This window comes from Rhinopithecus roxellana, chromosome 8, assembly GCF_007565055.1.
Source record: "Rhinopithecus roxellana isolate Shanxi Qingling chromosome 8, ASM756505v1, whole genome shotgun sequence".
Lineage (NCBI taxonomy): Eukaryota > Metazoa > Chordata > Mammalia > Primates > Cercopithecidae > Rhinopithecus > Rhinopithecus roxellana.
Window position 1 is genome coordinate 9,031,717 of NC_044556.1, and position 16,322 is coordinate 9,048,038.

A 16,322-nucleotide genomic window follows, 5' to 3' on the forward strand; every position below is an offset into this window, starting at 1 on the left:
TGGCTCGGGGCTGGGCCTCTCGGGCTCTGAATTCTGGGGTGGGGCGGGGATCGGGAGCCGTCTCTTCTCCTTGGAGGAACTCGAGGGGGGATTTCCTGGCTTGGTTTGGGGCAGCCGCAAGACCTGTGGCGCGAGCATGGGAGATGTCCAGGCCCCCTGGTGTCTGAATGTGAGCCCCTGAGCCCTGTCTACCCCTGCAGGTCATGCAGGCAGTACTCAGCCTCCTGCCCACCCTCAACTTCCCATCCATGTCTAAACCCTGAAACAGTTCAGAGGCACAAAACTAAGGGGGCGGCCGAAAGCCAGGATGCTCTACGCCAAACTAAGAAAATTATCACCAGCACAGTGTGTGTTTTCCAATCCACCAAGTTCCGCTGTGTCATCTGTGAAATGGGTGCATGAACGGTAAAGTACTGTGTAAAGCAAAAAGCTAACATTCACTATTGCGTTCTTCCTGTTCCCGTCACTCCCTTAAAGGCCCTGCCCCCGCTGCCCTGAGCGTCCCGGCACTCAGCACCCCTACTGTGTGGGGCAGGGGTGCCCAGTCTGTTCTCCCTGCTGCTCAATGGGTGGGCCCTCCTGGGTGGAGTAGAACGTTTAATCCCTTAACCTGGGACCAGCGCTCCCTCGTCCGCAGGGCTGCTGCGGGACGTTAAGGTGGTTTCCTGGCCAGGCAAGGTAGGTGGCTCACACCTGTAATCCCAGCACTTTGGGAGGCCGAGGTGGGAGGATCACCTGAGGTCAGGAGTTCGAGACCAGCCTGGCCAATATGGTGAACCCCGCCTCTACTAAAAATACAAAAAATTAGCCGGGAGTGGTGGTGTGCGCCTGTAATCCCAGCTACTCGGGAGGCTGAGGCAGGATAATTGCTTGAACTAGGGAGGTGGAGATTGCAGTGAGTCGAGATCACGCCACTGAAGTCCAGCCTGGGCGACAGCGCAAGACTCCATCTCAAAAAAAAAAAAAAAAGGCTTCCTGAAGTCAGAGGACCTGGGGCAGCAGACGGTTGAGGTCTATTCGCTGTGCTCCCCCCACCCCAATAAAAACACTCTCATGTCACAGCTTGGCTCTCGTATTACTGAACACAAACCGTGGTTCTCTGGACAATGCAGGCATCTGTTTCTCTTTCTCTTCCAGAAATCCTTTTAAATTGTGCTAAGAAATTATTGAGGTTGAAACACACACACACACAAAACCCAAGGACAAAAGGATGCATGCCTCAGACCCTTGACCTTGAAGGGAGCAATGAAACCAGCCCCCATAGAGGCAGGGGTCTGGAGAGGTCTGGTGGAACCTGAGTGTCGCCTGCCGTGCACAGGGGCCTCGCTCGGGGCTGGGCCTCTCTGGCTCTGAATTCTGGGGTGAGGCGGGGATGGAAGCCATCCCTGGAGCAGAGGTGGAGACGGGGGCTGTCAGGTTTCATTAAGGTTCGTCCCACATAGGGGACTCCTCTAAACTTCTTGCTTCTCTAGGTGAGTCTCTGACACTGGCGTCACCCAGGAGAAATACAGGTTCTCAGGCCAGGCGCCGTGGCTCACACCTGTACTCCCAGCACTTTGGGAGGCTGAGGCGGGTGGATCACCTGAGGCCAGGAGTTTGAGGCCAGCCTGGCCAACGTGGTGAAACCCCATCTCTACTAAAAATACAAAAATTAGCCGGGCATGGTGGCGTGGGCCTGTAATCCCAGTTGTTCGGGTGGCTGAAGCAGGAGAATTGCTTGAGCCCAGAAGGTGGAGGTTGTAGTGAGCCGAGATTGCGGCAGTGCAGCCTGGGCAACAAAGCGAGACTCTGTCTTAAGGAAAAAAAAAAAAAAAAGAAAACAAAAAAGAAAAGAGAGAAAAGAGAAAGAAAGAAGAGAAAGAAAGAAAAGAAAGAAATGCAGATTTCCAGGCCCACACCAGACCTGCAGAAGCTGAATCTGCTTTGAAACGATGCTCCCCTGTGGGAGGCAGATGCATTCTTAAGTTTGGGAGGCGCAGACACCCAGACCCCTTCTCCTGGGTTTACAGGTTGGGCGGTCAGGAGATCCACTAGCCTGAGCCTGTGGGAGCTGCCCAGAGGCCCCTGGGCTCTGAACAGCTGAGGGACAGCCCTGAGCACTGTCAGGGCTCTGGCTAGAGCACCACCCTGGCCCTTTGGCCCCAGGTGGTGTCGGATAACACGGCGTTTTCCCGGAAGCCGAGGGATCAGTCACGTCTGGAAGAGAAGATGGTGAACGCAGACCCACAAGACCCACAAGCAATAGAGAAACCAGCAACTTGAAAATGGGCTCCGTAAATGCTTTCCGAGAGGCCCGCCCGTGGCCTATGTTAGCTCAACTCTCTGGGTGCTGGGCACGACCATCCAGTCCTCGGCGGAGTCTTGGTAGCAACTGTCACCATTCCTACTTGATCTCATTTTCCTGAGGATCTGGAGGGGGTGGGCAGCGTGGACCCATTTCACAGAGGGTAGAGCGGAGACTCAGAGAGCCAGAGACTTTCCCCCGGGTCGCACGCTGGGGAGTGGTGTCAGAGCCAGGATTTGAACCTGGACTCTCTGACCTTGAGACCCCTAACCATTCCCATCCCAAAGGAGATCAGTCTCACGGAGGGGACACTCAGGACGGTCCCAGGGCTCGCAAGTGACTATGGTTCCACATACAGATGGGGGAAGAGGCAGGATCCCTGGGTCACTGTTCGGGGAGCACTGGTGTGGGAAGCAGACGGAGGGGGGCCATATCCAGGGGCCACTCAGTGGGCCCACTGACCTGTGAACCTAGAGAAGAGGGGCATCTGGATGGGAGCTGAAGGGCCGTGGGTGAGCCAGCACAGGGCACACCCGAAGTGGGTGTCCCCTCGTGGGCTCCCAGGGCCTGGCCCAGGCTTACCTTGGAGGGAGGAGGTCCCCATCCCCTAGCACTCTATTACTGGGCTGTGGGCTGCTCACAAGTGACACACCATCACCCCTACACCAGCACATCTCAATGATCCCACTTCATTTATTACCAAAATATCACAGAATTCCAGTCATAGTTAACATACAGCGTTTAACACGAACCTGATACCTGTAGAAAGAACTGAGTATCCGGACAATTGAGTCGTTTGGAACTGTAAGCCACGCCCCAAACCGCATCACTCCGTACTTCAAAAATACGCTTTTTTGAGAGCTTTGGAAACTGAATTAAAATGTCTACACAGCTATGAACAATTGTTTAATAAAACTTTTTCATGTTTCCATTACATGTAAATATATCAATTTGGCATCTCTATAAAAACTCTGAAAATGGTGCAAAAGTTTCATTCTCTTTGAGAAAGCCATTGACAAAAAATATTCACACTTCACTAAAATTTTGAAAAATGGTCTTCTTTCAAAGTTTCTTTATTACTCTGAAGTCTTCTGGGTTATCAAAATCTAGGTTTGCTTTTTCCTCCTAAAACACTACAGAACATTTATTCACAAGGATTAAAAATAAAAATAAAAAGGCAATGGGCTGATGGAAAACCGGTGAGGGCTTTTCTTTCTTTCTTTTTTTTTTTTTTCTGGAAATAATTTAAAAAACTTAAAAGTTACATAAGCATCTTCAAAAGAACACAATGGGATTCATTTTGTTGTTGACTTTTGGACACCAGTGTCAGACTTTATTGAAAACAAACCCATGTAAAAACAAAGTTAAAATGAAAAATGGCACCTGAAAAATAAATTATTTTATATAAAACAAATCAATAACTTAAAACACGCTAATATACAAAAGGTCTAACCATCTACTGTACAACATGGGAATCGGTTAAGAGAGCCTCCCCTCCCCCAAAGCAAGTCACTGTAAACGGAACATCACATGGTCATGGTCAAAGAGGTGGCCCCAAACCAACGGAAAAGCCTTCTCTTCTAGTGGAAGAAAAATCCAGTCCTGTCAAAGTCTCCGTTAGCCAAACTTAGGTACTGGCGGTGACTTACAAGTGAGAAAAAAAAATTGCTTTTTTTAAATGGCCAAGAAAAAAACCTGAATGATGTCACTGAAAGGTAGAAAAATAGGATCCGGCCATTAGAAGTCAGGGGAACTCAAAAGGTTTGGAAACGTGAACCCTGCCTGGGATCCGAGATGCAGATTCTACTGCCATCGTTACATGCCAATTGCCAATGCCACTCAAAAAAAAAAGCACTTGTGACTTCAGGGCTGTCTTGGGAAGTTTGGGGACAGGACTCCCTGACCCCCCGAGTCTGCTGAACCCCAGGGGTCTCTGCTAAGGAGCTGCCTCAGGTCCTAGTAGGTGAGGTAGGTCTGGGGAAGATGGGAGGGGATTGAGGTGGAGGGAGGGGTGGAGGGACAGAGGATAGAGGCCTCCTGTCAGCTGAATTCTTATTCTCTTTCATCCAACACAGGAAGGCTGCGAAAAGCACATGGAAATAAAACCCGGCTGAATGGGATGTGAAATGTAACAGCTGAGTGATGTCAATTTCGATTTTCAAGTCCGATGCAGGACTGGGTAAGTCATGTCTTTTCAATGCCTGGTGGACATATGGCCTTCGTTTGGAAGCAAACTGGTCAAGGAATTGCCACTAACCATCTTCGGGTGCTTCTATTTCTCTGATCCAGCAGGGACCCCTGGGCTGCCAGCTCCAAAGGGCCGGCCTTGGCTCCCGACAGCAGCACGATTCAGTCCCTGGAGACTGGGTCTCCAGGACTAAGGCCAAGCGCAGACTCTCAGAGGTTAAGGCAGCTGCCCTTGGCCAGGAAAAGGCTCACCTTCCAGGAGAAGGTGGTGGAACCCACCCAGCATCACCTGCGGGCAGGCCCCTGAGGAAGTCCATGAATTTCAGGATATTCACGCAGGATAGTGGCTAAGGAGGGGACTCAGCACCCGGGAGGGAATCAGTCACAGAGCTGTGACTAGAGGCACAGCCAGCACAGAAAACTGTGGCTTGGCAAATCACACTGAAAACGAAATAATGGCAGAGCCAAGGGGGAACAAGGGAGAATTCGTCAGGAAGCAGGTTCACAAATTCGGAGTTGCCTGGGCTCTAACTACCGGAGGAAGTCACACACAGGTCAAAAGGGAATTCAATCAAAGCCTCTTTGGTATTTCCCAAACCAGGTTTTTGATAAATGAACATTATCTACTCTGAACCCTTTTTCATCGAAATTCCCAAATAAAAGGAGAGCACTCACTTTTGTTAAATACAAATATGACTCATCTATGTAAAATTTTTACAGAAATGGTTTCTTTTGAGTTGTGCCTTTTTTTAAGAAAAGGGATCTCCCCTTTGCAAACAGGCCTTGGCAAGATGTAATGAACTTTGAGGGCACAGGGCCAGCAACTAGAACCTCGATGGGAACGGAGATTGCTTTTCAGGAGTGACAGTTCAAAAGCTAAATCCTTCCACAAGCTTGCAAGTTAAGACTCCCAAATAAAGGCATTGGAATTTTTTAGCTAGAAGGCTGTTCAAACAGCGGAGACCACATACAATGAGAATGTTCCTGAACTGAGAAACTTCAGGGAACTCTCAAAGGCTCATACACTTCACAGTTTCTTCTCACCTGTCCCAGCATCAGAACAACTGATAGGATTCAGATAAAAGGGGGCGAGGAAAGAAGCTGAGGTGCTGGCTACAAGCCCGTCATCATTTTCACAGTTGAAGCTTAAGACAGAGAGTTCTCTGTTGAATGCTAGCTACGGGCATGTATGGCAGTGAGACTCCAGGGGGAGTTTCAGAAGCGGGAATCCAGCCTTCCATCAGAAGATGTTGGCTCCCACCTTCCATCAGAAGGTGTTGGCTCCCACCTTCCATCAGAAGGTGTTGGCTCCCACCTTCCATCTGAAGGTGTTGGCTCCCACCTTCCATATGAAGATGTTGGCTCCCACCTTCTATTTGGCCCGGGGAAACCTGAAAGGCTTCTTTTTCCAGGAAAACATTCTGGTCCCAGGGTGGAGACTGCTCTCCGGCAACAGAGCAGGGACCCTCTTTTGTGTCAAATCTGGGCAAATGGGCCTCGGTTTTGGCTTTTCCTGAGGATCTGGGATTCTGTGGGAGAAAGGAGGTCCTCTCTGGCACCAGGCCGACTTTTATGAGACGCGGCCTGGGTACAGATGGCAACATCATCAATTTGCAAGGATCGCGCACACAGCCCCTCAGTAAAAGATCAGGGAAAGAGGAGGGGATGGGCATCCTCAATTGTCCAGGGGCCTCTTGAGATGCTGACCTGCTCTGGGGACGGTGGTGCCTGCCTATTGCTCAATTTCCCACTTCAATAAATAAATAAATAAATAGATCGGTATAAATAAACAGATAAATACAGCCGTCATCTCATGAGAGCAATAATTAAAAAACAGCCTACGGTCACGTTTTAGTCTCACGTCAAGGTTAAAAACTGCTGGTACTAAGTTATCCTGTTTGTGATTCTCTCTGTATACTAGTTATTTATAAATGCCAGATCCCAGTCCTGAGGAGTTTTGGGCGATCTGGCCCTGCCTATTTCACAGGCTTTCTCTTTCACCCTTCCTTCCGGCTCCCGGTTTAAAAGCCACCAGCCTGTAACTGCACATTTCTGCGTCACATATTCAGAAATGCTTTTGCTTGAGGCAAGTATTGGTTTCTTAAGATCTTATGACTCCTCCCTGAATGCTGGGCCGCCTGCACCTTCCCTAGCCAAAAAGAAAGAAAAGGTAAAATAAAAAACAAAACAAAATTCGAGCAAAACAAAATCAAATTTAATGGTCTTAAATGCAAAAGTAAAAACAAACAAAAAACACAAAAAAGCAAAAGAAAATTAACAGAACAGAACAACCCAAAATGTCAAGGCAGTTATGAAGAGAACTTTGAGGGTTAATCTTTAAAACTACAAATCAAAGGTTTTGGTTAATAGATAACTGGCAAGAAGTAAGTACTTTTCTGCTGAGTGTTCATACAAAAGCAAAATTCCAAAACAAAATCTGACTAAAACAGAAAAAGGTCTAAGCGCTCACGAGAAGGGATGCGAGAAATACAATGCTCAAATGTTTCTGTGTTATTAAAAAACAGAGCTATCTTACGCCTCCAAGCTGTGTTAAATGCTCTGGAAAACGGGAGAAATTATCGTGAACAACAGTATCCAATGTGTGGGGCGCTGTGCATGCAATGTGTGGACAGAAACTCGGGGCATCAGAGTAGCAACACATCTTCAGGCGTGCCTGGAGCTTAGATCTAACTCTGGAATATACTGGAGTTTCCCTGAAACTCTTTGGTCCATTCCTATTGGTGCCTGGGCTTACAAAACACGTTTGTGTCCTTCTCTGGAGGGCCCGCCCGGCATGCGGCCCCTGGCCCCAGTGGTGGCCCACGCTGGACAGGCCCACCGCCATTCCCAGGACCACTTGGCAGAGCCCGGGACTGAGTGAGCAGGAGGTGGCAACGGGACCTGCCTGGAAAAGGAACTTCCTGTCAACCAAAGCATACATCGCTTACAATGTTGAAGCGGTTGAGAAAACGCACACTCAGCATCTGTCTAACATCTTTAGATTAAAAACTAAAACTAAAAGGTGATTTTTTTTTGCTACCCAGTCTGTGGAGACATTGAATGAAACGCGTGTTAGACAGTCTTAGAGGTTAAAGCATGCTTCAGGTTCACCACCATCCAGAGGGACTGGTTAGTCAATGCAGTTCTACTTAGATTTCTGTTTAATATATATCTTAAAGGAAATAACTTACGAAACTTAAGATTGGTCTAACATTGTGGGATTTCAAACATTTGAACATGTCGGTTGCATCCCAGAGTATAAAAACCTTCTCACTTCTCATTCAGACAAAGACAAACACTTGTGAAAATTGGCGCAAAATGAGTTGTACACTAACAAGAAAAGTTTCAACTCCTTCACTCTTAATTATCTATTCCGTACAAAAAAAAAGCATGAGCGAGTTATTTGTGGGACTTGTTGGTTTTGAAGGAAACCTGTAAGATCTTGTCCCCCAGGCGGTAGCCGTTCAGGCTGGCTATGGCCATCGCGGCTTCTTCATAGTTTGTCATGGTCACAAAGCCAAACCCTTTGCACTTGTTGGTGTTGAAGTCGCGGATCACTTTCACATTGGTGACGGCGCCAAAGGGCCCAAACATCTGCCAGAGGATCCCCTCATCGGCGTCCTGCCCCAGGTTGTAGATGAAAATGCACCAGCCGGAGGAGGCGTTTCCGGGCACGTTGACGCCAGAGAGACCGCTCATGTGATCGACGCCCATGGGGGAGAACCTGGCGGACAGAGAGCAAGCGTCAGGCCACGGTCAGCGCAGGCAGCCTGGTGATGGGGCAAGGCCTGGACGCATGCTGACCATGGCCGCTGGGCCCCATCCCGCTCTGCGCAGCCACGAGGTGCTCACAGTCGAGACACCTGCATGGGTCAAAACCACGACACTGTTTTAAACTGGAAGGAATTAAATATGGTAATGGAGGGGCGGGACCCTGTTCTATAGGGAGCTGACTCTGAGGGGCTGGTTGGTGACCTCCACTCCTCCCACTGTGTATGTGGGGGTTTCTGTTTAGGGGTTCCTGCGGTTCCCCACATTTTAGATGATGGGCGCTTCTCCTGGTCCTCCATTGAGGGTAGAAACACTCTGCAGGCGCTGACAGCCTCAGCTCTCCCTGGAGGAAACTCTCCTCGTACTGTGGGGTATGTGCAGGGGCTGAACTCCTTTTTCCAGATTTTGCACCTTCCCCTCATCATGACCCACCCCCAAGGGTTCACAGCCCAGTGGTCTTTGGTTAGAGCACACCTTTGCCAGGGCCACTGTAGGGCCCAAGAATTCCTTCCCAAGCACCAGGCAACCAACCTTCTGTGGCTGCAGTTCAACATCCCATGAGGGCCAGGGGCCAAACCACTGAGGGCTGAGAACTCAAGGGACAGGGAAGGGCCCTGGGACACCAGCAACTGCAGGCTCACCAAACTTGACCATACACATGGGGATCTTTCCACAGTAATACTTTTATTTACATAAAAAACAAGCCTTTCTGGGCCAGGCGTGGTGGCTCAAGCCCAGAATCCCAGGACTTTCAGAGGCCAAGGTGGGAGGATCACTGGAGGCCAGGAGTTTGAGACCAACCTGGGCAACGCAGAGAGACCCCATCTCTAGGAAAAAAAACAAACAACCAACCTCATCAAACTAAAACCAAACTAAACTAAAATAAAGCCTTCTGAAAACGTACAGATGCTGTAATAAGGATTAAGGTAGATGACAAAACAGTTCCTAAAGCCATGCTTCCCTCTGGAACTTTCTCAAATTAAAAAAGTAAAGGTCTGAGGGTCATTTTGGGAATATCTGAGTACCGTATATCTGTGAAGCCAGCATCTGTGAAGCTGCACGATGCATGCAGAGAAGGATTACCTGCTCCAAAATAAAACTGGGCTTCAGGCTATGGCCCTATCAGCTAAGGTAAGCGAGTGCCTTCAAGTGCCATTAAACAGATTCACCCTCTCAACAGACACAAGAGGACACCAGCTCCCACGGGGCAACTCACTAGCCCAAGGGTGATTTTCTTTTTTTTTTTTGAGACAGGGTCTCACTGTGTTGTCCAGTATGGTCTCAAACTCTTAGGCTCAAGGGATCCTCCTGCCTCCAGAGTAGCTGGGACCACAGGTGTGTGCCACCACACTGGGCTAATTTTTACATTTTTTGTAGAGACAGGGTCTGTGTTGTCCAGACTGGTCCCAAATTCCCGGGCTCAAGTGAGCCTCCTGCGTTGGCCCCAAGTGTTGGGGTTACAGACATGAGTCAATGCGACTGGGCTTCTTAAGAGTTACTATTGTTGGCAGTTTTTCTCCTGCTGATTTCTCTGGTCTTGACAGTCATAAATCTCTCTTTTCCTCCAACCCAATTCTCTGGGCTTTTCTGGACGTGATGGGGACTGACGGCCAACTCCCTGCAGTTTGGGTCTTTCTTCCTCCTCTTCTCTCGGCCTCCTGAGCAGATCTTTCCCTCTAGACTCTCCCGCCCTCCCCACTGCCTTCCATAACTTTGTCTTGGTGGTTGCCCTGCCACTCACTTTCCTGCTCGACCAGAAATGTCCACTCCTCTGGTTTCCCCTTTCTTTTCCTGTCCTCATTACTGAGGCCAGAGTCCCATGTCTCCTCCTCCAACCTTCCCTGTCTTCCTTCCAGGCTAAGAAGCAGTTCACCCAATGCCACTGCCCATATAGCTTGCCCCGTCAAGAGCAGTGCCAACTATATGGTGGGATTCCTACAGCTGGATTTTAAAATTCAGCTCCATTCTGTCCAGAGAAGCTTCCCCAGCCTTGTCTTCAACCCAGACACCTCAAGGAAGGCAGACCAGCTTTGGAATTTGAGCCAGGCGGAGAATGCTGGGTAACGCAGCCATGAGAATAACACCTCTCACAGTAGCATGTGTGGCAGTGGGCAGCGCCCACCCGGCCTCACTGTTAAAACAACAATGGGGCGGGGCTCATGCCTATAATCCCAGTACGTTGGGAGGCTGAGGTAGGAGGATCACTTGAGGCTAGGAGTTTAAGACCATCCTGGACAACATAGTGAGACTCCATCTCAACAAAAAATAAAAACATTAAAAATTTTAAAATGGGATATCTGTCCTTGTCATACCTGAGATAAGCCCTCGATGTCATTCCTTGAGGAACGAAACAAAACAGCCCTGACACTGAGACCTCTGCTGTTTCTAAGGCAACAGCACACCAGATCCTGGAGTCCAAGGCCCTGACTCTCATCACCTCTCTCCCACTTCATCCTGGCAGCCAGAACCATTTTCAGGATGGAAAGACTAAGGAATCCGGGAAAACTGCTCCCGTCTAGGACAGGGCTCATAAACAATGCATACTTATAACATTCACCAGTACAAATGACTGCACAAGGCAGGTATATGAAAAAGGTTTGCCTTAGGGCTGCTGATCAGGTATGTCTAGGAACTCTGGAAGATCTGCTCTAACCCGACTATACCTAAGGCAGCATCTTTCCTCCCACAGATATGAGACGTTCATTATTCATTTACTTTTTAGAGACAGGGTCTCACTCTGTCACCCAGGCTGCAGTACAGTGGTGCAATCATAGTTCACTGCAGCCTCCACTTCCTGGGTTCAAGCGATCCTCCCGCCGTGGCTTCCTGAGTAGTTGGGACTAAAGGCCAGCACCACCATGCCCAGTTTTTTCATTACTTTTTGTAGGAACGGGGGTCTCACTTTGCTGCCCAGACTGCTCAAACTCAGGGTTTCAAGTAATCCTCCTACCTCGGCCTCCTGATAGCTGAGACTACTGGTGTGTGCTCCCCGACACTGGGCATGAAACCATCTTTAAAGCTCGCTGCTCCGTTCTGTTACTAGGAACTGCGTGTTGAAGCTCTAAGCGCTCACTCTCATAGCAACTGGTGGGGACTGGTGCCGTCTTTTTTTAAAAAAAAAAAAAAAAAAAAAAAAAGGTTCTGGCTCTGTGGCCCAGGAGTGCAGTGGTAGGACCACAACTCACTGCAGTCTCAACCTCCTGGGCTCAAGCAATCCTCCAACTACAGGAGCGCACCACCATGCCTGGCCAGTTTTGTATTTTTTGTAGAGATGGGGTCTCACAATATTGCCCAGGTTGGTCTTGAACTCCTGGGCTCAATCGATCTTCCTCTCTTGGCCACCCAAGGTGCCAGGATTACAGGGATGAGCCACTGTGTCTAGCCTGGAGTCCCTGTTTTGATTCCCATGGAAGACAACGCCCCATCGGAAGTAAATGGCTTTCCTACAGACACCTTTCTGATGGAAGTTGTGCTGTGGAGCTGCAGAATGATTCTGAAACGTGTTCTCTGACAGGATCAGTCTAGCGTTCCCGTGGTTTCTATTCTGTGGCTGTGCCGTCACCCACCAGCGGGGCTACGGATGGCTTTCAGGAGTGCGCACCCTCCCGACCCACCTGAATCTCTGCGCCTGGTGGTGAACGGGGCCTCCGAACCGTCGCGCTGGCGAGTGGTACAGCTGCGAGAGGAGTGCCACGTTTTTGTTCTGGTTGGGGTTGGCTGCAAACTTCACTGTGATGGGCTCAGAGGAACCTGGGGGTTTATGACCATTGAAACTGGTAATTGCCTCTTCTGCCTCCGACCGTTTGTCAAACCGGATAAACGCAACCCCTCTGGACAAACCTTTTTAACAAACCAACAAAAATGGAGTTAGGGGAAAAAATGCTAGGACTTTCAAAACTGAAAAGCAAAAGTCAGGTCAGTCTACTGTGGGCCAGGCTGGAAGTCTGGTTAAGGAAATAAACAAAAATTAACCTAAAAGTGAAAACAAATGGATGGAGTAAAGAAAACCAATGACTAACAGAAGATTAAAGCTTCAGACTTTCTTCCCGGCTGAAGCCACGACTCCACGGTGTCAGCGCCCAAGGATATTTTGGTGACAGACATCCCCAATAGACACCCAAGCCTCTTATTTGGAAGAAAGCAACATTAGGAAATAGCATATCCACCGTCACTATTTAGCTGCCAGATGCCCACCACAGAGTGGGTGTGTGGGTGTGGTGTGGGGTTGGTGGATAACAGGGTCGGGGTGGGGACTGCGTCTGAGAGTTCCTCCCTGGGCTCTGGGGCCACCCTCCTGGCTGCTGTCTCTGGGGCCCGCTGTGACACTGGGCCTTGTGGCCGAGCCTCCTTCCAAGGTGCCCAGCTCAGCCTGCATGCCCTCTCCTTCATGCCAGGAGGGAGTGGGATCCTGTGGCTGCCCCCTGCCAGCTCTGTGCTGCTGCCATCACCTCACTCCTGTCTTGGGATACTCCACTCTAAGGTCCTGCACCCTCCCGTTGTCCCCAAATTGCCGTCAGAATCAAATGAGGCCAGAACACTGCCCAGGTTCACACAGCAGAGCTGAACCTATCCACAGGCTCGCCAGGCAGGCCTGGGGTCCCTGTGTGGGAAGGGCCAGGGCCCCAGCAGCCAAGCCCAGAGGGCACCTTCTCTTGCCACCTCAACTGAGCCACCCAAGGGCCAGTCCTGGGTTCCAGGCTGAACCCAATCGCTGGATGGGGCAGCGTGAGACCTGAAGCCCGTCCTACTGTGGGTAGCATTGGTGTGAGACACTGAGCAAGGCGGGTGGAAGGAGAGCATGGCTGTCCTCCACCCCTGCCCGTCCATACGCTAGGCCCGGGAGGGAAACATGAGTAGCCCGTCCCTTGAGAAACGTGGGGAGCGGGCTGAGAACTGGATGAGGGGATGGGGGTGAGGGCACACTGAGCAGCAGACTAGCTCCTTCTCCTGGGGCGAGGACATGATGGGGTCGGGGAAGGCCTGGGGATGGGAGACGTGACAGCTGAGGGCCAGTCTGAGAGTGATGTCACTAGGTGGGAGTCGTGGGTGTGTCCCAGTGGGAGAGGCCGCTGCAGACAACCCAACCGAAACACCCTGCTTCTCAAGACTTTTAGTCAAGCCAGGCCAAGGCTCATGCCTGTGGTCTCAGCTACTCCAGAGGCTAAGGCAAGAGAATCGTCTGAGGCCAGGAGTTCAAGACCAGCCTCGACAACATAGTAAGATCTCATCTCTTACGGAAAAAGAAAGACTTCCAGTCAAAGGGTGTCTTAAGTCAGGTTTCTTCTCCAGGCAAAGCCCTCTGGCACACGGTAATGAACAATGACCAAAGTCAGGCAGCCTGGAGCCGTGGGTGACCTGTCCAGCAGGCACCCAACTGTCCCCATGTCCTGTCTCCACGTCTCTCCCGGCACCTTACTCCACCACTTCCCAGAGGGTCCCGCCAGCTGCTCCACGATCGCGACAGTGCAGGCCCCACGTGAGCACACAGACAGCAGCCTTAGTAAGGTCAGACCTAGCGCTACGCACATGTGCCAGGAATATTCTGGGGCTCAAGCTCATTTCTGAGCTGCTGCTCAGAAGGAACACCTGAAAACATAACCCTGACAGATGCTGTTTTCTTTGACTCTCTCACGACACGAATGACAGCTTAAGTCAGTCTTGGAAACCTAAATGAAAATCTAACTTTAGGCAAATACGACTGAGAGCTGACGCTGGCCGGCTCGTAGGGAAGCTGGCTCCAGCAGATGGCCTCACTCTGTTTCTAAAGACCTTGCAGCACAGCGGAGAAAAGGCATGAAGGCATGCGTGTAAGTGTGGGTTCCCCTGGTGTTGTCAAGTGGCTTTCAAATGCAAACTGCCTGAGTGAAACGAAGAAAACTCAAGTAAGCGGGGCAGGAGCGATGCTGTTGAACACAGGGGGATATCAATTCACTCAATTATGTAATGGATGTATACTTTCTGAAAATGGCTCTGCATTTTTTTTAATCTTCCCCTAGTGTTTTTTATTTTTAATTTGTTTTTAAGATGGAGTCTCACTCTGTCACCCAGGCTGGAGTACAATGGCACGATCTCAGTTCACTGCAACCCCCACCTCCCCAGTTCAAGTGATTCTCCTGCCTCAGCCTCCCGAGTAGGTGGGACTCCAGGCGCCTGCCATCATGCCCGGTTAACTTTTATTTTATTTTATTTTACTTTATTTATTTGAGATGGAGTTTCACTCTTTTTGCCCAGGGTGGAGTGCAATAGTGCAATCTCGGCTTACTGCAACCTCCGCCTCCCAGATTTAAGTGATTCTCCTGCCTCGGCCTCCCCAGTAGCTGGGATTACAGGTGCCTGCCACCAAGCCTGGCTAATTTTTTGTATTTTTAGTAGAGACAGGGTTTCACCATGTTGGCCAGGATGGTCTTGACCTCTCGACCTCGTGATCCACATGCCTCGGCCTCCCAAAGTGCTGGGATTACAGGCGTGAGCCACCGCGCCCGGCCCTCTTGTGTTTTTTAGAATTTAACAGCAGAGTCCAAGAAACGGCATAATCTCCAGATGAATACACTATAAAGTTCACAATTAAGATGGATACACAAGCAAAGGAATAAAAAAAAAATTAAGCTGTTTCAGCTCAGGATGGGATTTTTTTCTCTTTTTTTATTTTTTATTTTATTTTATTTTTTTTTTTGAGACGGAGTCTTGCTCTGCCGCCCAGGCTGGAGTGCAGTGGCCGGCTCTCAGCTCACTGCAAGCTCCGCCTCCCGGGTTCACGCCATTCTCCTGTCTCAGCCTCCCGAGTAGCTGGGACTACAGGCGCCCGCCTCATCGCCCGGCTAGTTTTTTGTATTTTTTAGTAGAGACGGGGTTTCACCGTATTAGCCAGGATGGTCTCGATCTCCTGACCTCGTGATCCGCCCGTCTCGGCCTCCCAAAGTGCTGGGATTACAGGCTTGAGCCACCGCGCCCGGCCTTTTTCTCTTTTTTTAAAAAAGAGTTGGGATCTCGCTATGTTGGCCAGGCTGTTCTGAACTCCTGGGCTCAAGCAATCCTCCCAAAGTATTAGGATTACAGGTGTGAGCCACTGCGCCCAGCCATCCTCGTCTATTTAACAATAAAAAGCCCATCGCAGGAAGGCAAACTCCACACAGGCTGGTTTGCCACACACTTCTCTTCCCTGCTGTCCGCCTTGTGCTGCATGAGGTCCCAGGAACAGGCACCCTCTGTGCCCAGCAGAGGGAGCCATAGCCCTGGGATGGGAGCCTCACCTTCCCACCAATTCTGCACCCTGGGGTGGGAAGCAGAGCCGGGGAGACCCTCCTGGCTCCCTTTTCTGCCTCCCTCACCCCTCTACAAAGATGCCAAAAGTTGCTTATGCCACCTTGAGGTTCACAGCTGACCTGGCGGGCGATACTGAGGTGCCCCCAACACCCTGGGAGACACTACCTTGCAGAGGGAAAGGATGCAATGCCCCCAGCAGCTGTGTGCAGAGGTGAGTTCCCCTGCCTGTGGCCTGTGTGTGCCTGAGAGACGAGGGAAGGCCCCGGGAGAGTTGGGTGGCTGGAGGCATGCTCTCAGGCACTGGGGGCTCCAAGTGGAGTGCAGGTTCCCATCATCAGGACCGTACGGACACAGACAGGCCGAGGCAAAGCCGTGCATGTGGGGTCTAGAGGAGGAGGAGAGTGGGCTGTGGGCCGGCGAGGTCAGCTTACCCAGCCCCGGGCCCTGCGCAGCCAGCTCAGATGCCGTAATGCAAAGTGGGGGGCAAGGAACCCACACACTGGCCCACCGACAGGATTGTTCTCTCAGCTGGCACTTGAAGGTAAGTGAGGGGACTTCAGGAACCACAGGAGATTCTTCTGGTACAAATCAGGGGACTTTACACCAAGTAACTGGCATCCCCCGACCCTCTCCCCAGAGCGAAGACAGAATAGAGGCGGCCGTGTGAGTGAGCCCTGTCCTTCGGCACTGCTGGGTGCCAGGGCACGAGTCTGTGCTAGGCTACAGGCAGCCCCCAGAGCCCCCGTGAAGTGCACAGGGGCCCTTCCCCTCCTTGGGCCCCAGCGGGACCGAAGGCCGGCAACAGCAGGGCCGGTGC

The 16,322-nt window shown here is 50.7% G+C and overlaps 1 protein-coding gene across 1 annotated transcript in view; it reads right to left on the reverse strand.

Annotated features, from left to right (window-relative positions):
• Positions 1 to 3,590: 3,590 nt before the first annotated feature.
• The window catches only part of ELAVL1 (ELAV like RNA binding protein 1), a 47,413-nt gene continuing 34,681 nt past the window's right edge, over positions 3,591 to 16,322 (reverse strand). The window contains exons 5-6 of the mRNA XM_030935902.1: positions 11,857 to 12,082; positions 3,591 to 8,195 (exon numbers count right to left, since the gene is read on the reverse strand). Coding sequence (XP_030791762.1) covers positions 7,871 to 8,195; positions 11,857 to 12,082 — 551 coding nt within the window. The 3' untranslated portion in view covers positions 3,591 to 7,870. The remainder of the gene's footprint in view (positions 8,196 to 11,856; positions 12,083 to 16,322) is intronic.